The sequence below is a fragment of the Homarus americanus genome, unplaced genomic scaffold (genome assembly GCF_018991925.1).
Source record: "Homarus americanus isolate GMGI-L3 unplaced genomic scaffold, GMGI_Hamer_2.0 scaffold19179, whole genome shotgun sequence".
Classification (NCBI taxonomy): domain Eukaryota; kingdom Metazoa; phylum Arthropoda; class Malacostraca; order Decapoda; family Nephropidae; genus Homarus; species Homarus americanus.
The window spans coordinates 517,170-541,635 of NW_024754174.1; the positions used below are offsets into that span (position 1 = coordinate 517,170).

The following is a 24,466-nucleotide window of genomic DNA, read 5'->3' on the forward strand; positions in this document are numbered from 1 at the left end:
TGCTTGTGTGCAGGCACCAGTCTGGTGGTTCTCATCTAGGTATATAGCCACGCCCTTCTAGCCTATTTGCTTGATTTACCTTCTCATATTGGCCCGAGAACTTCAGTTTGTTGTCAACATGCACACCTTAGACCTTTTCACACTTGGGCTCAATGTTTGTTTCATTGGGACATGTGATACGTCTTCTTATTGCTGGTACGACCTAGGTGCATCCGTTGATATTTCGTGACATTGAATCTTAACAGCTATTCTTTTGACCATTTCTGAAGCTGATAAAGATTTTACTGTAGCTCTTTACAGTCCGTTTGGTTCTTAATTTCCCTGAAAAACTTAGCATCGTTGGCAAACATTTGTATGGAGGAGTGTGTATCCTCTGGCAAATCATTTGTGAAACAAAAAGCAACAACTGATCCAGTAAACTGCCCTGTGGTACCCCGCTTGTTCCGGGTACACAGGACAATTTCGTGTCAATAATCACCACATGCTTCTTGCAGTCACGAACAAAGTCTTTTATTCACACAACGACGTTCCCCTGAATCCCGTACTCTTCCAGTTTAATTTTCAGTTGTTCGTGAGGAATGGAGAGAAAAATTAAGCTTCATGTTTACTAACATTAATTTAATAAAATTATAAAAATATGGCCAAAAAATAATTCAGTACACAAGATTATTTTATAACATTTTACACTAACATTACATAAATAATTTAGTTTAATATTCACCAATCTCAAACCACAAATTTTAAACTCTTTTTAAAAAGTTGATAGCAAAATGAATCATCATGATTCTTTATAAAAAAGATATATTAATTCAATGTTTCACCAACACGAGTCATACATTAAACTCCACTCAGCTTTACTCAGGTATAATTTACATCCTTCTAACTGGCTACTTAAGGACAACTGATTCCTCTTGACTCAGTACCCAGCAGTGCCGGATTTAGACCTGTGGAGGCCCATGGGCAGCCTCTTTGTGGAGGCTCCCCTCATTATAACTACCCAAGAGGGTGGGGTGGCGAGTGAAGTGTGCCTAAATATCTGGGAGTTCCGGGGGACGCTGTAAGCCCCCCCCGGGAAAATTTTGAAATTTGAACACTTCTTTGGAGAATTTTGAAGCCATATGCAGTTATATTGAGGTTATTAGAACGTTGATAAATTTTTAATTAACTGTATATTTATTGATAGTGTATAAATTCCCAACACACACACACACACACACACAAAAGTGAGACATGACTGGAGTCATTCATGTGGTTTCAAGTCGACCAGCCCTGATATGTGGAGGCCCCTGGGCAGCTGCCCACTTTGCCCACTCTTGAATCCGGCCCTGGTACCCAGTCCAATGAACCACAAGTAAAACATTAAGATTCACATCACTATTACTCTTTCGGTAGTTAACATAAAGTAAATACAGTACCTTAGCAAATATAGAATTCAAAGAAATTGTCTTTTACAGGAAAATACAAATTAACTGAACACAAAATTATTAATCAGAAAACATCAGGTCACCTTAGAGATGAGCTTAGAAATAACATTTGAAATACCAGTTTAGTTAAACTTCATTATACCCATCCAACCCACAATGACACAGTGCCTCCGATTCTTTAGTCTGGCCACCTGCATTGCTGAGATAACCATTTTAACCTTTTACCAAATTTGACTTACATGACAAAATTACATCATCATTTATCATTACCCACATACTCATTCCTTCATATGATATACTAGTATATTATTCCAGCATACAACACAGCCACCGTTCAGCAGACAGCAAAAAGGAGCCAATAATGTTCGATTTGGTAACATACAGTACTTTCATTCAGAGATATGCTGCTTCAGCCCATTCAGCTAGTTTTACTATGGTGTAAACAAACACAGAGGTGCCACATCTCACAAAATGAGTCAGCTATTGTATGAGGTAGAACTGTGCCAGCTATTGTATGAGGTAGAACTGTGCCAGCTATTGTATGAGGTAGAACTGTGCCAGCTATTGTATGAGGTAGAACTGTGCCAGCTATTGTATGAGGTAGAACTGTGCCAGCTATTGTATGAGGTAGAACTGTGCCAGCTGTACACGGGAGCTGACACAAGTGACACTAGTTCTTACTTCCTGAGAATAAATTGAATAGGTACTGGTTGTGAAAACTTTGGTTTTAGCAAAGTGTTCCATTCCTGTTGAGGTGGTGATTTGTCTGTTGCCACAAGCTGAAATTTCAGCAACAATCGACACAGGCCACAATATAAATCCTGTATTGCAAATCTCCGACCTGTAGGGTGATAAACAAGACAAAGATATTCATAAATCATGAATGACAAATGTAGACATTTAATAAACACACACACACACACACGCATATATATATATATATATATATATATATATATATATATATATATATATATATATATATATATATATATATATATATATATATATATATAGATAGTAGATGATTGGTGTTATATGTAGTGATGATGGATGGTATTATATGTAGTGATGATGGATGGTGTTATATGTAGTGATGATGGATGGTATTATATGTAGTGATGATGGATGGTGTTATATGTAGTGATGATGGATGGTATTATATGTAGTGGTGATGGGTGGTGTTATATGTAGTGATGATGGATGGTATTATATGTAGTGATGATGGGTGGTATTATATGTAGTGATGATGTGTGTTATATGTAGTGATGATGGATGGTGTTATATGTAGTGATGATGGATGGTATTATATGTAGTGATGATGGATGGTTATATGTAGTGATGATGGATGGTATTATATGTAGTGGTGATGATATGGTGATGATGGATGTATTATATGTAGTGATGATGGTGGTTATATGTAGTGATGATGGATGGTGATTATATATGTAGTGATGATGGATGGTATTATATGGTGATGATATATATGTAGTGATGATGGATGGTGTTATATGTAGTGATGATGGGTGGTGTTATATGTAGTGATGATGGATGTTATATGTAGTGATGATGGATGATATGGATGGTGTTATATGTAGTGATGATGGATGGTGTAATATGTATGATGATGGATGGCATTATATGTAGTGATGATGGATGGTGTTATATGTAGTGATGATGGATGGTGTTATATGTAGTGATGATGGATGGTGTTATATGTAGTGATGATGGATGATTTTATATGTAGTGATGATGGGTGGTGTTATATGTTGTGATGATGGATGGTGTTATATGTAGTGATGATGGATGGTGTTATTTGTAGTGATGATGGATATTGTTGTATGTAGTGATGATGGGTGGTGTTATATGTAGTGATGATGGATGGTGTTATATGTAGCGATGATGGATGGTGTTATATGTAGTGATGATGGATGATTTTATATGTAGTGATGATGGGTGGTGTTATATGTAGTGATGATTAGATAATAAAATAATAAGTTTAATGCTAAAAAAATATAATTTGCTGTACCGTTGTAGTGAAAAACATGGTGGAACTTATATACACCGTTAATGAACTATTGAAGGAAGAAGAAGTTTTGGGGACTGAACAGTGAGACAATGTGGAGCCTCCCGGAGGGTGGCGTCCTACCGTTGCCCAGTGGATGAGCCGCCCGGAGGGCGGCGATTCTGCTAATATATATATATATATATATATATATATATATATATATATATATATATATATATATATATATATATATATATATATATATATATATATATATATATATATATATATATATATATATATATATATAGTATATATATATACTGTATATATATATTCCTTCAATTTTTTACTAAATCATTAATTCATTAACCTTAAATATGTACAAACCTACACACATCCGGGTACCAATACTGAAGGGAATATGGAGGTAGGGGTCAACACTGGCATGTTTTGCCGAATCTCGCAGCCAACGTTCAGGAGACAGTGTGGTCGGGTCTTTAAAGTAGTCACTACTTTGTAGCCAGACATAGGAGCTCAACTCGACCCGAGTCTGAAATATTAATACACAGCACTAAAATGGTCAGTGTTGTTTTACATATTAGCTATACTCTACCGTACTAACTTTATTTCGTATAGGTTGTTCCAAAACATGATAAGAATTAAAATAAAATTAATTACAGCATACTATTGGGAGCCAGATAATATTTTTGTTAACGTTCAGCAGTTTGTAATTTATATTCCATTCAGGCAATGGTATAGCTATACATTTATTTCTTGTTATTCGCAAATTTAGTATTCGCAGTTCTGCCTGTGCAAGAGTGGCCTCTGGAACTGTATAAATACGTAGTTTACAGTAAAACTTCACAAGGTCCCATCTCAAAACTTGTCAAAGTTTCTCGAAGTAACTCACACACCTTGCACATACGATGCCCATGCCATGCTCAGTCTTTGTTGTGTACTCGTGATCACAACACTCATGGTCCACTTTCCTAAATACGTTTTATTTGTTTATCTACTTTTTGTGTTATTGCGATGATTATCAAATAGAAAGTAGTAAAAGTAAGCGCACCAATACAGAACCAGAGGAGTGGAGAAAGGAAAACAGTCATGTTGTCTCAGTGTGGTTGTCAAAATCTTTCATCTGTGTTGTTATATTGTTTCACAGAGTGTGGATAGATTCTTTTTTTTTACAGTGTGTACACAAACACTGACACTTTCCTCGACAAGAGAGTGGAGTTTGAAACTACTCATGACCCATCAACCTGATATACGATAGTAAGTGTTGTGGAAATATTGTTTCTGTATAATATAAGGAGGATAGACTTAGAGGATTGCGAGTTTAACATAGGTGGATATGACTCATTTACGAACCTCTCTCAGGCAACCTATAAGAAAGGTGAGGTTACTTATGGTACAGTATGAAGGACCTTAGACCCAGTGAGGTAAGGGTGTAGGGGGGGATGTTTTTAAAGAATCAAAATGGCATTAAAATTAAACTGAAAAAAAGAGACCTACAGTACTTAAGAGCCTTAATAGACAATGCAGTGGCACTCAACTCTAGCCACTTCCTCGTCAGGGGGGACTTCAACTATAGTGTCATCTACTGGAGGAATGAAATTACACCACATAACAGAAATAATCCTGCATTTATTTATAGAAACTCTGAGAGACAATTTTCTACCAACATTTTAAGGATCTGACTCACTATGGAGGGGAAAAATACCCAAACTGCTGGACATCGTCAAAACTAACGAAGAGGGTATGGTGGCCACAGTGAAACATTTAACCCCCATCGGCATTAGCCATTACGTGATGTTGTCCTTCATATTTAACAGCTATTGGTTAAATGATGAGAACAGGCCAAGGCTCAAACACACCCGTATTACACTAGTGATTACTACAGTGTGGGGGAGGAAATAAGGAGTATTCGCTGGCCTGACTCACTGAGAAATAAGAACGCAGATACTACCCTGAATAGCATATAGACTTTACCAAGGCTTTCGACAGCATACCTCATGGAAGGCTGAAAATTAAACTGTAAGGGTATGGAATTTAGAGGAGTGTCCTAGCAAGGATGACCTACCATGACCGCAAGCAGTGTGTTCGGTGATTATTAGCACGAAATTGCCATGTATAGCCGTGACAAGCGGGCAACCACCGAGCAGTGACCCTTGTTGTTAACGTGTTTGTTTGTTTCATAAATGATAAACCGGATGTTATTCACTCCCCCATACAAATGTCTGCAGACGATGCTAAGTTATTCACGGAAGCTAAGAACAAAACAGAATGTGAAGTACTACAGCAAGATCTCTCTCTCCTTGAGGAGTGTTCAATGGGATGGTTTAACCAATAGTTAAGAGGCATGTGAACAATAACTTACACCTACAGGAACATGATAGCCACTAACTTAAACCTACAGGAACATGATAGCCACTAAAACACGAGGAATATGATAGCCACTAATTTACACCTACAGGAATATGATAGCCACTAATTTACACCTACAGGAACATGATAATCACTAACTTACACCAGCAGGAACATGATAGCCACTTAGAACCAAGTCCTTCTGAAGAAAACGCTGTACAGCTTCACCAATAGGATAAAATCTGCAAAGGTAACTAATTTGTAGATAAAGAGAAGATACAACAAACAAAGATAAAAAAAATTAATATATATATATATATATATATATATATATATATATATATATATATCAACATTTCAAACTATTTAAAAAATATCACGGAGGAAAATATTGAGTAAATCTGTTAGACATCTGATATGTTAATGACTTGACACAGCTCTGGTGTTTGACTTAGAAAATAGTTGAATATGACAGATAATGAAATCATGAGAAGGGGATAAAACATTAATTGTGTGGAAAAATTTCATAAAACATATTTTGAGGTCAGGACTTAAATAACAATGGAGGTCAGTCAACACATTGCTGCTTATTCTTAAAAAAAAAAATAATGATTCTGATGATTTACATGTTAAGAATAGGATACTAATTTGTGAGGGAAAGGAAGCAAGAACTATGACAAGAGATGAGAAAAAAAACTATTGAGAAGAAAACGTATGAAAAATGTACTGTACAGTCACTCAAAAAACTGTCTCTACAAAATTGTGTTGAAACAATATGACACAATGGAAAAAATATTCATTCATTTTGTAATTCACCGATCCCTCAAGTGTAGATTTTTTTTTTGAGTAACAACATAAAAATCCCTATTAAAAATTAAATCCATCCTTATTAAAAGTGAAGTGTTTTTTTTTATCTTACCTGAATACTTCTTTAACGAATGCCCGAAGGTAATGCAATTTATTGATGGTCTGTGGTGTTATTGGAGCATCTGGCTTAACGTGTGCTTTAATTTCTTGATAAAGTCGTTCTTGGATGCTTGGGTTCAATGCTAAACAGTGAAGATTGCCAAGAAGTGTTGGAGCAGTCTGAGGATAAGCAACAAAATCACCGAATCATCTACACAGTGAACTCAAAAGTGACGACAACGTTAAGTCTCATTCTTTGTTGACATTTACACACTTTGGTAAACAAGGAAATCTAGTTGCCTTCATTTGTTTGAGTTGCCTATAGCTGTAGAGTGTCAGTTGCTTGAGTTACCTATAGCTGTAGAGTGTCAGTTGCTTGAGTTACCTATAGCTGTAGAGTGTCAGTTGCTTGAGTTACCTATAGCTGTAGAGTGTCAGTTGCTTGAGTTACCTATAGCTGTAGAGTGTCAGTGCTTGAGTTACCTATAGCTGTAGAGTGTCAGTCCTATAGCTGTAGAGTGTCAGTTGCTTGAGTTACCTATAGCTGTAGAGTGTCAGTTGCTTGAGTTACCTATAGCTGTAGAGTGTCAGTTGCTTGAGTTACCTATAGCTGTAGAGTGTCAGTTGCTTGAGTTACCTATAGCTGTAGAGTGTCAGCTGCTTGAGTTACCTATAGCTGTAGAGTGTCAGTTGCTTGAGTTACCTATAGCTGTAGAGTGTCAGTTGCTGAGTTACCTGTAGCTGTAGAGTGTCAGTTGTAAATGGATGATTAATACTGAAACCACAGTTTATAGTAATGAACCTACAGGTAAGCCACTTGAATACACTCATTCCTCCCATGGGTAACAAGGTCAAGGAGGAAGCGGGGATGTAAGGAATAAGCCTGAATCAAAGATGGCTAATAACTGAGACAGGTGTGTGTGTGTGTGTGTGTGTGTGTGTGTGTGTGTGTGTGTGTGTGTGTGTGTGTGTGTACAGGTGTAACATCATGAGTGTAGCCTGTGATGGTGACTTATGCTTTCAGACATCTCCTCTTTATGGAAACTTGGTTGTCATGGGAAGGCGAATTGATCATTAGATAGTTCCAAAGGTAGATCTAGTGAGAGGTTGCTACTTGGCCACTAATATTTAAGGTCTTCCTGGGCCTCCAACCTGCAAGGCTTATGTTGAGCATTATTGGTCAACCAGCTGTGGGTTCTGCTATAACCCAGGGTTTTAGGATCAATTTTCCATGTAATTAATTTCCATTTTCTGTGTCCTTTATTTCCTGCACTTGGACGCCCCAAATCCTCAAAAGGGTGGAAAATATGAACCTGAGCCACTTCTATGTTATGTCACGCACCACCAACACGAGAGAAAGTATTTCAAGCTCACCAAACTATCATGCATAATGAACATAAAGTAATGCTTCTTCACACCTATGGAACGGTCTCCCAGACCAAGCTGCGAAATCATGAACAATACTGGGCTTCAAAATAGCTCTTGACATGACAAAATTATCAAGAAAAATGGATGGATCCTTATCATCCTACAATCCTGCACAAGTCACTGGCTTCCTTCCTTCGGGGTGGTCACATCTAGTGGGTTGCCTTTAGGTAAATAAGGTAAAATATAATGCCCAGTTCACACTCTGTAAAGGTGTGTTGGTGATAGGAAGGGACACCGTGCCATAAAAATTGCTTCAAATTTGCCTGATGCTACTCGGCCACTACGTCATCAGATAATCACAGCTAACCACCGAAAACTTGAAAAAATATTTGTAAAGCGGTGATGTTGTTAAATTCCTAAATTTACCAAGACAAGAACAACTTACTGTGGAGAGACCATCTGTGAAGAGAGACAAGGTGATGGCATCAATATCATCCTCTGACAACTCCTTGCGGGACATAAGGTAAGTCAGGAAGTTGAATTGTCCAGCTTTGAGTTTTTTCTCAGCCACGAGTGCCTTGATCTCATCCACGGTATCACTGATGAACTTCAATGTCACTCTAACACAGAAAAATCAATAAAGTACACTTAAGACTATGGGTTGGAGTTCAGATTTACATATACTGTACTGTATGGGATCATTATATGCACAAGAAGGAATACTGTATACTGTATTGCTACTGTATATTCTCTGCTCAATATAGTACAGGTACACTCTCACAAAAAAGTATTGACCCCTTTTCTCATCGATACAATATGTCACAATGGACGAATATTTCCGATCACTAATTGTAATTTCTACATTATGTTGGTAGGCCAGCCTTCCTAATATCTGTGAGGTTGCTAGTTATTATTTATTGTATTTGCTGTAATTATGGTAAATCACTGTGCCCCATCTTTAGTAGAATAATATAATGATATTAATGTAACGAAAATATATCAACAGCTTGTACCGACAGACATGGAGAGATGTCACTTTCCGAATAACAGTATAACTATAAATCAATGTTTGTTAGCTGTCTCCTTGTTGCTGAGGCCTATGTCGTGAAGGACGATGATACTGCCTCGTGTTATCTGTAATGTCTCCATAGTGATTGTCAATCCCATGGGAAGACTTGACGACATCGCCTCGTAGTGTGTATTAGAAAACGTTCCGTTGTCAGCACGAGTCATGGGATGATACGTTATATACATAATAATCATCTCATCAATTGAGGCAAAAAGAATATCGAAAAGCAGTAAATCATAAAGGCATTGTAACTGGATATGGCATCATTATACACCTGTAATTACTATATTTGCAAAATTAATCTAATATCGGATCATAGTGTTTTATATTTCGTTCGAAGCGATTCCATTGTAACCTCTGTTCATGAAAACACAGTAACGTTATATTCCTATTTGGCAACTCATCCTCTGGGGCTGAAATAATATCTAAGGTGCATAAATTAGCGGGGTTACTCATGACGTTATTGGTTTTGCATATGACATCACACTTCATCCTATTTCATTACATTACGTAGAAAATAGTTGGTATACTGCAGATATCATGGTGATTATCAGGTGCAAGAAGAAAGAACGAAAAGTACATCTCACAATCAGAAATACCAACCGAACCTGGACTATTGTGCACGTGTTATTGTGTTCATTTCCAAGTACATCAGTCTCGAGGGACTCGATACTTTTTGGGGAGAATGTACCTTGATTACTTATACACTTACAAATTACACCATAAATTATGACAATGAAAATAAAAATATAAAGCTCTTGTGCATTATGCAGAAGACCCGACAGCCGCACCCTTATCCACTACCTCCTAAGATGTCCCCACACACAACGCTTCCGTGACGCCTGCTGGACCACCACTCCACGACCCCCTGACGGAGACACGATGATCCTCCCCATACTGGCCAGATATTATGTAAATAATATTGATTTTGTGTTAAAGGAATATCCTTCCTTCCTTAGGCTTCAGTAAGCCCCTTTATAATATTTATACTGTATATACTTGTCACACTTGCCAGATGCTTCTGGTGTCATTGTACAGGGGTACCTAGTGACAGCACTAGGATCCCGCTTCCTCTATCAAGGAATAAACAATTGAAATTGAAATTGAATTAGCAGATCACAGGAGCAATTGGTTATTTTTTGTTAAATATGAGGAAACCATGACTGACTACAGGTATGTTGCTACACCGTACTAAAAAATTCACAAATAACTCGGAAATGTAGGGGGGGGGGGTGAGCCAATGGTTTAATCAACTCACTATTAAGGATGATATCTATTTTTGGAAAGGATATGTTCCTAAATGAAGAAACAAAATGTAAATCCCAAAAGTATGTGTTGCTTTTTCTGTGATCAATCACGGGCACATTCTACAACTCTATAATTATTGTCGTTCAAGTACTGATAGTTTCTCTTTGCATCTACCGTACCCTCCAAAAGGAAATAAATGCAAGGCAACATCAGTAATCCTACACCCTTGGGGTCGAGCAGTTTTTAGATTGCAGAATTTGCCAGATTACGGAAAATAGACATTCCCAGGAGAGCTGAACTTTAGACCAATCCACAATATAGTATAACTGAAGGAGTTTTATATATCAGATATCATTTTCATATGTAATTTATGTCACATATAATAATCTCTGGTTACAGAGATTTTTTAAAGCAAATTAAAACAACATAACAAAATTGTGAATTACAGTGTCTATCTACAGTAGATAACTTCTATCTTACCCATAAAAGAAATCGCTATAGTCAAGTAGTCTGCTGTACTTTGGAGTTTTGTAGTAGCGATACAGCTGCAGCGAAAACCTAAGCTCTGCTGAAAGCTGAAATGTATATAGTTCATTTTAGTAGTCATACAATAAAGTTAATTTAAAAAAATAGGACAAAACTGCAGCACGACCACCCTGCAAAATATACATACCTATAAAAAAAAGGACTTATCCTGCAATCCCATCACAGCTTATGTACAGTTGCCTGCGTTTACACCGGGTACAGAGGCTGGGGCATTTTGTGAGATATGACAACTCCGTGGAATGCTTATCTCATCTGGCTACTATTGTGAGGTATACCTTAAGGCCATTCCGGGAGTTTTACTATGATATAAACAAACACAGAGTTGCCACTTTTCACAAAACGCACTAGCTACTGTTCCAGGTGTAAGTGGAGGTGACTGTACACACACCAACAAGAGTCCTGTCACTTCACTTGCCTCTTCATGAACCCAGAGATTCAGAGACCTTTGAGGTCTCTTAATCTCTGGGTTCATGAAGAGGCAAGTGAAGTGACAGGACTCTTGTTGGTGTGTGTACAGTACATGAATGTCTGGGACTGAATCCAGAAATGGATGAGTGGTCATAAAATTGTTTTTAACTTTGTTAGAACTGAGAAACTCCTTATAGCCAACATGTAAACAGTGGAATTTCCTGGGCCCTAAAAAGTGTAACCGAGATCTAAAAATAAAAATATTGAATAATTACAGGAGATGAGTGGGAGGAGATTATGTGCTGGTCTTAATTTTAGTCACGATGTACCGAAGTGGGGAAGCGTGGGGGTGGAATGTGGTAGAGTGCAGTACCACAGCCATGCTCCATCCTTGTGTACTGAAGGCTTGGTATACAGTGTGCTGTTGCAGTAAGGAGGCATACCGCATGTCCCAACAAGATGAAGAAACAGCTTTAAGAGACCAAATGTGGAAAAGACCTGGGTGTGTATGTTGTCAATGAGCTGAATTTCTCGGACCATTGTGAAAAGAAGGTAAATCAAGCAATTAAGCTAGTAGGCCTTATAAGGGTGTTCACATACCTAGATGGTCCATCCCTCATAACGTTCACCAAGCGTAAGGTGCTTTCCCTTTTGGAATACTGTCAGACTGCCCAGTCTTCGATATATGCCATACACTGTCAGCTGATTAAAAATGTCCAAGAGAGGGCTACCAGACTGGTGACTGCACTAAAGCACCTCAGTTACCAAAAGAGATTAAAATGCTTGCAGTTGCCTAGCTTATATTATAGGCAGGCAAGGGGTGACTTAATAAAAATCTCTAAACATCTCAGAGGCCATTATGCAGTCGAGTGTTAATATCTGAAATTGGCAGATGCCCGCCCCCCCTAGAGCTAATGGTTGGAGAAGTCACAAGTTCAGAAAATTGTCAGGGCAAACTTTTTTGGAGTGAGAGTTGTGAACTCTTCGAACAATCCGCCGGAGAGTGAGCTGTTTCAAGATCAGACTTGACCAGCACTGGCACAGGTACAGAGACATTTTGAAGGTAGTAAAATGACCAGTACTTGTCAACAGTGCGTAACAAAGATGTGGCCGCCTGTCATGTGGCAAGCAGACTGATCAATGGCGAAGAAGATAAAGTAAAAGTAAACATTAAGAAACTGCCATGTATCACATTGTGGAGGAGATGAAGGTTATAAGGATAAATATATAAGTAGAAAACTAAGTTTTCTCTATAACACCGAAAAAAGAGAATCACAATGAGAAATAAAAAATATTAAATGCTATACCTTAAATATTTCAATGTCTGCTTCCACCATTTTTTGTGCAAGGTCTTCTTTAGCACCTCCACTTAAGCACCCAAGCGATTTTTCAAAGCAGCACATCCCTGCAGCTGGTTTACAGGAAAAGACAGTGGATAAACATTCACGAGATAACAGATTCAATTTTAATTAAAGACATACAAAATATAAGGAATAATGATATGAAGAAACCTATCTTATCATGAACACACACACTCCAAAAACCACTGACCGTAGATAATAATATTGATACGAAAGTTAACTGACCGATTTCTTAAAAAATTTCATGTTACTTGCATGAACTGATCGAAATTGTATGTATATTTTTTTCTATTAGAGCAGCCTGTATAAAAGCTAATTAAACATTTATAAACATCAAAATAATCATCTACCCAAACAATCAAACTACTTACATTCCATGATCCACTTGGTAATAAAGAAGTGTAGCTGTGGAATGAACCCTTGATCGTCTGCCTCGAGTGCCAGTCTTTCTACAGCTTTTTTGGCCACATCATCCTGAAGAGGGTAATAATGACTAACTTCTTGGGGACGGAGCATCATCTGTTGTACTGCGTTGCGCAATTTGTACCACTTTTCACCATTTCTATAAAGTACAAAATAGCAATTTAAATATTTATGATATAACTAAAGGATGGATATAATCTAATGCATAACTAAAGACTGTCCATATATCTATCCATTAATATACTGGTTCCTGACTATTGAATCTAGCACTTAATAAGGCTTCGTAGCACCTGGAGAGAAAGGGGGGTGCCACTTGGGTATAGAGATAAACAATATTAAAAATGGGGGAGATAAGAACCAGGGAGAGGTGGAGAGATTGTGAGACATAACTCAGAGAAAAGAACATGAAATTTTATTGGATAAACAGGTTGGAGAAGCTATGCAAAACTAATCATGGATATCTCACAGCAGCGTGGAATGTTGCCGTCAAATGGTGGAGATAACGATAATATAACACACTGTATATAGCACATAATGTATTCTTTAAACTGCAAACTATATTTTTATTAAATCGATAAACAAGTTTGCTAGTTTGACTTTTTTTTATACACTAAACATATGCAAGTTTAACTGCTTCCATAATATTAAAAAAATAGGTCAAAGTGAACTATTTCTCTTAATTTATCTTGTTTATAAATCTATCATTTTTTTTTCTATAGTATTAACCTGTGTTGTCAGGACTATCACTCTTACATGTTTCCGAGTCCAGGAGAAAGGTGTTTCAGCTCACGATACGCCTTCGTTGTTTCCTGTAGTGGTGGTACATGAGGAGTTCTTCCATCACTCTCATAAACAGCGCGGATGTCAGCCAGATCAAATACATGAATTACAGTTCCAGAGCTAAAAACTTCCCTCACAACTGGTCCATATTTGTGGTAAAGGGAACACACATCTTGATGATACGTCTGTACCCTCTTGGTGCCTATAACATTACCAAGATTGAGATAAGCACAAGTGAAATTGGCCTCCAGACCTGCTGCCTCTGGCCAACTAACTGGTTAAAGACCTAATAAATCTGGGATTTACCAACACAAATGAAGCAAACACCATTATTTTAATAATTATATGTTTTACCCAGCTTAAAAAGCCTCATGTTAAAACAAAAAGATAAGCACAACACTTACCTATTTTATATGGTAACAATGTTCCCAAGACTGGGAGGCTGATAGGACCAGGAATTGCTGAGAATGGTTTGGTTGTCTCAAAGGATTGTGCAGATATGTGAGATTTCACAGTGTTTATGGACCTCACATTGTGGTGCTGCCGAAATACAAATGTGAACTGGTTTACAGTCACTTTACTATTACTGCATTGAACTTATCATTAATCAATTAGGTTGCGCTTCAGCAAGGTCCCAAGCTTTGACCCTGACCTTTGCACTTTGGACCCTCAGAGTACAAAACCTATTGCTGTTGTCATGATGAATAACTGTACTTTATATATTATGTACTGACATCCTGTAACATAATGAGAAATGAGGGAATGATTCTGAAATGTCTATTTTCCAGTTCATCCCATTGCCAGATGGCTCTGGGACAGTAGACTCCGTCCTAACTGACAGCAGGTGAGAGAACTGTACAAAACTCTCCGTCGTTCTTATTAGATACATCACTAAAAAGATAGACTGGCTGCTGAGTTTGCTTTTTTAGAGGCTAGAGTTCAGTCTCTCTAGTCAGATGCTTATCCCTGAGAACATTCTTGGCCTACCCTCAACTTTCCTCCCTTCCACTTTCAAATTAAATGCATCTCGACCTAACTGTCCGCCATTCTTTCCACACGCCTGAACCATCTCCGCCGACCTTTACACAAAACCTCACCCCAATATTGTCAATACCCAACTACCTTCTTAACTCTGTACCTATTTCTTAGTGTCATATTACACTTCCATCTCACCTTTCTCACTTCCTTTCGACCCAAGTACCTGTAGGATAATATGTCTTATTAAGGTGTCTACTCAGAACAGGTAGACTATTTTACAGGCTAAACAAACTGTAGCTGCCTCTTTCATTTCCCCCTGGTCACCTTCCTTGTGGCTTCCAATTTGATAAAAAAAAAATTTGGGTACTGGGCATTTTCCATTGTTTAGTTGTGCCGTTACCATCTCAAGTTAATCTTCTAAAATATAATCTAATCTCAATATGCCATCCAAATCTTCAGTAATTAATTTATTTCACAACCAAAATAGTAACGTGTCTCCATTAATAATTATTAACATTCTCATTTCTCCAGCTTGCATGTTGTGATTTCGCTTTGTTAATTGATCTTATGTTTCTGGCACTGTCCTCAAAATAGATATCATCATCATCATCATCATCATCGTCATCATCATCATCATCATCATCGTCATCATCATCATCATCATCATCATCATCATCATCATCATAGCCATTCTCTCTCCCCATGGCTCCTCCCCACACTTTAAAATACACGTGTTTATTATCACCTACTGTATTTGGTATTTTCTTGGTGTTATTTTACCTTTCAGAAGAGGATAAGATATATTTATTTACTCTCTTATTCACCTCAGTTTGTTGATGAATTTTTATCATTAAAATTTACTCTCGGATTCTTGAAGTTATTGGATTGGTTGATTGTTTACCTTTCTAGTCGCCATTAAATATATCACCTACTTCACATTGTTAGTTAGAATAATTAAAAACTAATATGATCATAAAAAATAAACTTACATACCTTACCAACACAAAAATTGGCTTTATACACAGAAAGATTCTCCCAGGCAACCAGTCTTCTTTGACCCAATGCATAACATCGTGTCAGACTCATTATTCAGCAAATTATTATTTCTGGAAGATAAAAAGTATAAGTTAAAAGTCGATTATACATTATACAGTATCATCTCTGTTTAAATTTGCGCGTTTGTATAGATGTTATATGAACTTGTAAATAACACATCTGGTAAATAAATGAAGGACGGATATCTCCACAAACTGTACAGGGGCCTGTGTGCATTTTTGGGGGGAGGGAACCTCTTTTTATGTTTGGAATAAATTATTGACACATTTTTGTGAGTGTTAGCTCGGGAGTCTCTTTTCTAATCCCGTCGTTTGGCCGCTATCTTGGAAAATGGCGGTCAAAACGACACAAAATAAAGCAAATCGTTTTTTCCTCAATAATTGTTCTCAACTTATAGCCAGTTTGTAACCTTGCAAAACAAACACATCTTCTTCTATGGTTGTTTTTTTTGTCAGACTAATATTATTGGGTCAATTTTAATTTCTAATACAGTACATACAGTAAGGTATTTTTTTTTTTATGGTAAACAGGTATCAAGTTTTAGTTGAAGTATAAATATCTTTCAAACTATTATTTTATTTAAAAGGTCAATTCTCTTGTTTAGCGAATGCCTTATGACAATATGCATGATTATTACCGTGAAATACATTATCATATAACTGAAAAAAATTAGATGTCATTCCTTTTCACTATCTCTCTCACTGCTGCAAACGTCTTCCCTCGTATCATGTTAATTGGACTTTATACTGATTGGTCTCCTGTTGATAACCAAGCCAGAACAGTTTTAGCCAAGAGTTCCTCGTCATCGTGAGCTGAAAGAAAACTTTTCCTTACTTCATCTGATGAGGTCCCTTTAAAAGCCTCGTTCCACTGCCTGGGTAAAGCACAATTTATTTCATCTGATCAAGAGATACACTACACCTCTCAGTGAGATGACTTCCTTAATAATTACATCTACTAAATGAAGTCTAAGTAAGGTGAGATATGGAGGTGATTGTGCCCTTATGGCAATTGAATGTTATTTAAAAAAGGAAGAAGAGAAAAAGCAAAACAAAAACCAACTTGCCTCCTGTTGGTGTTCCTCGGTACTGTGTTGTCAAGAGAGTTGGCTTCTGTTTTTCTTCTCTTTTTTTTCAGTTCATTTCGGCGATTTGTCGGGATCAAAGTGCTATCTCTATGTACACTGCATTTTGCTATGAATAACGGATAATATACGCCCACTCAGTCCTTTAGATATACAGAAAAAAATAAAACTTTCTTTGGGGCAGTAATAGAATGCCTTTAAGAATAGCCAAGCTTGTTGATTTATTTTTTTATTTATTTTATTTCAACTATTATTTCCTTATACTTTCCTTTCCAGTTCTTATCAACTCAACAGCCTTGGAAGACTTACCCACGCAGAGGCAGCTCTCATCGGCTCTACAGCTAGTGTCTCTACACCGCAGGTTAAGCACCCTACAGCAGCTCTGCTACTCTAAGCAGACAACCGTTCCTCTTCCTGCCCCAAGCACCACGTCCAACCGACCCCAACACACCCGTCCTGCCTCAGACGCCGCCCCCGGCCCAGCAGTACCCCCTGACGGAGCCCCTGCTCCTGACGCGGACCCACACACCCCTTTTTTCTCCCTCACGTACCCCCTGCTACTGTCCTGCACCCTGCTGCTGTCGTTGACCCTGCTGCTGTCATGCACCCTGCTGCTGTCATGGACACTCTTCCTGCTGACGCAGCCCCTGCTCCTGACCCAGGCCCACACACCCCAGCAGGCGCATCTGAGGACTCTGTACCCGTCGCGAGTGAAGCACAACATTCATCGCCTCTACAACCCTCCTTCTCCCTCTTTTCTCCCACAGATCTCGTGTATCTAGACAGAGTTGCCCCCCCCCCCTAGCGGCCGGCTCATCCACGCCCTCGCCGTTATGTCCCACATGTGGCATGCACCGCCCGTTCTGTCTCACATGTGGCACGCAACTCTGCCAACCTCCAGCCTCCCGCCGCGCCTGGGGGGGAAGGGGAGTATTGTAGTGATTCCTCCCCTACAAGCACCAAACCTTCTCGAATTCCCCAGCCTACGCCTCCAGCGCCGCCCACGGAGCGGGGGTCAACTATCTACCCACGCCTACCCCTGCCTTATAAGGCCTGACACTGCTGTGACCAGCCTCTTTTCTACCCAGTGCCACCAGCAAGCAACCGATAGGCAGACCAGGAAAGGAGGCGGAGTAGCAATCTATGTTAGGGATAATCTGAAGTGTGAAATAAATAAGGAAATAAAAACTGAGCGGAATACAGAAACAATTTGGATAGAAGTAATCGACGGTAGGGAAAAATTAATCACACTAGTAATATATAGACCTCCCAATCTTATCTGGGATGAAATGTGCAGGGCTTCCATACACAACAAAGTCTGTATAGTAGGTGACTTTAACCTTGGCCAACCTTACAGGTAACTCAGAATCAGAGGATTTTCTCGATACGATCCAGGACTGTTTCCTAAGTCAACATATAACCGAACCCACCCGGGGTAATAATATACTCGATTTAGTTCTGTCGAACAGAGAAAACCTCATTAGCAATGTCGAGGTAGGGAACGAACTTGCAAACAGCGATCACAAAGAAATTAGATTCCAGTTAGATTTTCAGGGCAGACGTAAGGAAAATTCCACTAAAGTACCAGATTTCAGAAGGGCAAACTTTGACAGTTTAAAGAGGCAGCTGAGAGGGGGGGTGTCACGCTTGGCCGTGAACCTGACAGATGACACCGACCTGACAACGAGATCTGAGATTGCTGAGTTCCACGACAATTTAAATAATGAGTTACTTAATGCACAAAGGCAGAATATACCATACAAAAACCTTAGATCAGACAACAATGATCCTAAATGGATAAATAATTATTTAAAGAACATCATTGGCCAAAGGAAGGCTATAGGTAGATGTATAAAGCGTGGCAAAATTTACCTCCGGGATTATTATAAGGTATTGGCGAGTAAGGTTAAAACCGAGATAAGGAAAGCCAAGAGGAATAATGAGGTAAGGATAGCAAGGGAGGCGAAGACAAACCCCAAAGGATTCTACCAAATGTATCAAACTAAAACAGGATGAAAGATTGGACCAATACGGTCAGATACCGGCGAGCTCACTGATAACGACGGAGAAATGAGCAATAATTTGAATGAATATTTTTCAACAGTTTTCACCACCGAAAATTTAAACATGATACCCGAGGCACCGAATCTATTCAGAGATAGTCAGTAAGCAAATAGACAAACTAAAGCCTAATAGGTCACCTGGTCCCGATGAGATATTTGCCAGAGTATTAAAGGAATGTAAGGAAGAGCTTAGTATGCCCTTAGCAAAGTTGTTTAACATGTCCTCAAAAACAGGTGTAGTACCTGAATCCTGGAGGATAGAGAATGTAATACCGATTTTCAAGAAGGGGGATAGATCACTATCCACTAACTATCGCCCAATCAGTCTAACATCAATAGTAGGCAAATTACTGGAAGCAATCATTTCAAACTCTATTCGAAATCACCTGGAGAAGCACAGATTGATCAATGATTCCCAGCATGGCTTCGCAAGCAGACATTCTTGTCTAATTAATCTATTAACATTATTTTCATCAGTTTTCGAATAGGTGGACGAGGGGCACAATTATGATGTGGTATACCTCGACTTTAGAAAAGCCTTCTGTAGATATATGAGACGAGTAAGGACCACCTGAGTCTCCCACACCTTCGACAGGGTCCCCCACGAAAGACTAATTAGAAAGGTAGAAGCACATGGCATCAAAGGTAATATCCTTAAATGGTTTAGGGCTTGGTTACAGGACAGGAAACAGCGAGTGAGCATTAACGGCACTAAGTCCCATTGGAGCAACGTCACAAGTGGAGTTCCCCAAGGCTCAGTACTTCGACCATTATTATTTATTATATACATAAACGACATAGATATCGGCATAGACAGCAACATAAGTAAATTTGCTGATGACACTAAAATAGGACGTGTTATTAAATCTGACGAGGACTCTGCAAAACTACAGGAAGATCTAAACAAATTTTTCGAATGGTCTGAAAAATGGCAGATGAAATTCAACGTGGACAACTGTAAAGTGCTCAGTATATGAGATGTAAACAGGGAAACCAGTTACCAGATGAACAACGATGCCATTGTGGAACCCGACTGCGAGAGAGATTTAGGAGTAATGATAAGTAGGAATCTTAAGCCAAGTAAACAATGTGTTTTTGCTCGTAACAAAGCTAATAAAGTACTTGGGTTCATACAAAGGAGTGTTAGTTACAATGCTAGCGAGGTCATCTTAAAATTATATCTAGCGTTTGTGAGACCGCACCTGGATTACGCAGTTCAGTTCTGGTCACGGTATTACAAAATGGATATAGAATCCTTGGAAAGAATCCAGAGGAGAATGACAAGACTAATCCCGGGCATGAGGAACCTTGAATACAGAGACAGGTTAAAGCATCTTAATTTGCACTCCCTAGAGAGACGTAGAGTGAGGGGCGACATGATAGAGGTGTATAAATGGAAGTCAGGGTTAAACATAGGGGACATTACGAAGGTACTCAACCTATTCAACCAGGAGCGAACTCGTAACAATGGTTTTAAATTAGTCAAATTTAGATTTCGGCGTGAAATAGGTAAACACTGGTTTGGAAACAGAGTAGTGGATGAATGGAACAAGTTACCAAATATCATCATTAACTCGAATACGCTGGATAGCTTCAAACATAGGTTGGATGCTTATATGAGCAATAGGGGTTGGGTGTAAACGGGACTGCCCAGTATGGGCCAATAGGCCTGCTGCAGTTTCCTCCATTCTTATGTTCTTAAGTTTCCTTTCTCCATCCCATCAGTGGCGTAGCTAGCCTGGCGGCCCTTGAGTTCCGTGACCTACAAAAATACATATTGCACAGTGACTCACTCTTTTATATATATATATATATATATATATATATATATATATATATATATATATATATATATATATATATATATATATATATATATATATATATATATATATATATATATATATATATATATATATATATATATAGTTTGCCTTACTGTTGTCAGACAAAAGCCACCCCGATCAAAGTAGGGGGCTTTGTCTGGGTGGCTTGTCTGGGGGCTTTTGTCTGGGTGGCTTTTGTCGGGGGGGCTTTTGTCTGTACCCCAGAGAGGATAGTGTCTTAGTATAAAATCGCAATGCTGTGAAACAAAATCTTAATATTTAATCTCAGTACCGCAGCAAAGGTCACATCAATATTTTTTAACCAATACTTTAATATTTCTTACCTTATAGTATTATGTCATCCAACCAAGTAAATAACTGGATCGAAAACACAAGAGAACTTAAAGTAGTCTAGCCTTCCCTCGTCTTGTCACGATGGAGACTTGTGCAGAACTGAAGTGAATTGCTTGTAACTGGTGGATTGGTCGGCTGTACATGACCCGAGACTGCATGGTTTTGCAGCTACTGGAGACGTTAATTCATCCCTTTGTATCGGCGGCAAGTTAATCCTCGTCGTGTCTGACCTAACACCTGACCCACACCACATGAGCTCACTGGCGTACTTGTTTGAAGTTGTTTCCTTAATCCTCAACAGGTTACAGGTTGTGTGTGGGGCGGGGGGGCGCATAGCAAGGGGGTAGCTCATGACGTGGCCGTGATGATGTGGGTCAGGTGTTAGGTCAGACACGACAAGGATTAACTTGCCGCCGATACAAAGGGATGGATTAACGTCTCCAGTAGCTGCAGATATGGGTGATGAGCAGACCCAAAAGTGCCGCCCGGGGCGGACCGCCCCCCCAAAAGTGCCGCCCGGGCGGACCGCCCCCCCCCCTAGCTACGCTAGTGCCATCCCATCCTGAGTGTGAACCAATATCTCATAACCCCCCCCACACACTCATCATTCTGTCACATTATGTAGCTTGCTGACAAACCCTATGACCCTTCGGGCTTTTACGCCCTTAATGCATGAGTCATATTTTCTTATGTAAACGCTTTTGCTCTTCACCTTGCACAGGAGGACAAGGGGATGCCCAATAAATTAGCCCCCTCGGGGGCAAATATAAAAATATACACACTGTAGTCGCTCAGCCCCACCATGAATTTCCTAGCAATCATGTACTCAGAAAGGTCACAATTGCATGCGGCGTACTCAAATCCACAATCCATTGCCTGTTGTGAACACCTCTAGAAGAAATTACTCATTCTCTTACCTGGGTTCTGCACGTGCCTAAGAAACACTGAGCAGAACCTTACCTTGGCTCCAGCTGTGAGCGGTGATGCCTGACCCCGCCTTCCAAGATATCGTACAGCGGGACATCCTACGTTCACTTTTACCTTTATCCTCTTCCCCACTGATCGACATTTAGGAAGCAAACAAACAACAACGGGCCCAGTACACTGCCCTGTGGTACCTCGCTTGTCACGGGTACACATGACGATTTCGTACCACTAACCACCACAACCTGCTTGCGGTCCAACGATTTACATAAAGTACTTGTACCCAAATGTACCCAAAAGTATATTAAATCAGGGTAAAATCTTAACGAATATATGTTTTACATCAATAAAACCTGATTAATAATGTTTTCATTGAAATGTAGTCCAAATAATGAAATAATAAACAGCGATAAACGTTAAATTCCAAGGAGTCACCTATCCAAAATGGATATATAAATACCGATGTTCCTGTTACTTTGTTACTAAATCCCCTAGTTGGCAACATTTCCAACTCCAATATCAAGAATAATATGGATCTGGTTGATAAACTCAATAACTTACACATTAATCATGATTTTAAACTGGTCAGCTTTGATGTAACGTCACTCTTTACAAAGGTCCCAGTTGATGATTTACGAGAGTTCCTCATAGATTCCCTGGATAACATTTCACTGCCCGTCTCGAAAGACGACTTCACAGAACTCATCAAACTATGTATTAAGGATTGCAAATTCGAATTCAATGGGGAATATTATGCTCAAAAATTTGGTATGGCAATGGGTAATCCACTCTCACCTGTATTAAGCAACCTATATATGGAATTCTTTGAAAAGAAACTATTAAGTAATATTTTACCACCCTCAGCAGTCTGGTTTAGATATGTTGATGATGTATTATGTCTCTGGCCATGTAATGAGGACCTAAAAGCTTTCCTACCACAACTTAACAACTTAGCCCCCTCGATCAAATTCACTGTGGAATTAGAGCAAGACTGTAAATTGCCTTTCCTAGACTGTCTGATACACAGAATAGGTAACACTTTTAAGTTCAGTATTTATAGAAAACCTACTAATGTGTGTTCATACATTCATTATTATTCTGCCCACCATAATAAAGTCAAACAGTCAGTATTTTCAACAATGTTTTTACGTGCCTTGAGAATTTGCAGTCCGGAATTCATCGATGAGGAATACAAATATATATATAATATTGGCTCAAACCTTAAATACCCTAGATCTTTTATAGACAAATGCTTAAACATTACTAAGAAAACTTTTTATAGAACTGACCCCAAGCCCACCCATGACCATAAGAATATCTTAATATTACCATTTCACAAAAATTTCTCACACATTCCTGCACAGCTAAAAACCTGGAACGTCAATGTGGTATTTAAAAACTCATGCACTGTTAAACAAATGTTAATCAAGAACTCCCCCAACAACACAATTGGTTGCATTTATAAAGTTCCTTGCAAGGAATGTAATATGTTTTACTTAGGCCAGACAGGTAAAGATCTTGCAACTAGAATTAAACAACACAAATACAGTGTTAGGACAGGCCAAGAATCCAATGCTCTGTTTGTTCATTTGAGGGATAACAAGCATTGCATTGACTGGGATAATGCCTCCTCAATATTACCATGTAAGTCAATTGACAGTAGGAACATCATAGAATCTAGTCTTATTAAACATACCGAAGCATTCAACATGAATTTGAGTAACGGCATGTACAAGCTGGACAATTTTGTAATTAAGAAGATTTGTGATCAGGTGAGAAGGCCGGGTCACTTGACCATCTGACCTGACCACCAACCGTTGTGTGCTATTTAAAGATTAGTTGGGTCATTACCTAATACCTGACCATTGTGGACCTGGTCTCACCGTCCTCTGTATATATACACCTTGATTTGTATTACTCTCTCTAGTCTGTACTCACCCCTGAAGATGTGAATTACACGAAAGCGCTTGGGAACTTTGTGTTTTCTTCTTTCCTTGTGGTTATCAGCATATACCTAGATCACGCGCACCTACAGTGATTTACTTGCATATATATATATATATATATATATATATATATATATATATATATATATATATATATATATATATATATATATATATATATATATATATATATATACAAATAAATATATTACGTATCTTCAAAGTGTATGACATTCCTTATTAGAAATAGTGATTGGACTAAGATGTGAATTACACGAAAGCGCTTGGGAACTTCGTGTTTTCTTCTTTCCTTGTGGTTATCAG

The 24,466-nt window shown here is 38.6% G+C and overlaps 1 protein-coding gene across 1 annotated transcript; it reads right to left on the reverse strand.

The window, feature by feature from the left end:
* Window positions 1–1,238: 1,238 nt before the first annotated feature.
* LOC121855702 (probable cytochrome P450 CYP44) lies at window positions 1,239–22,215 on the reverse strand. Its single transcript, XM_042350786.1, has 12 exons — window positions 22,190–22,215; window positions 15,883–15,995; window positions 14,316–14,451; window positions 13,885–14,113; window positions 13,080–13,270; window positions 12,655–12,758; window positions 10,874–10,968; window positions 8,522–8,696; window positions 6,722–6,888; window positions 5,966–6,044; window positions 3,823–3,985; window positions 1,239–2,265 (listed from the first exon to the last, which is right to left on the reverse strand). The coding sequence occupies exons 2-12, from the start codon at window positions 15,973–15,975 to the stop codon at window positions 2,102–2,104; spliced, it is 1,596 nt and encodes a 531-aa protein (XP_042206720.1). The 5' UTR covers window positions 15,976–15,995; window positions 22,190–22,215; the 3' UTR covers window positions 1,239–2,101.
* Between the last annotated feature and the right edge of the window lie 2,251 nt (window positions 22,216–24,466).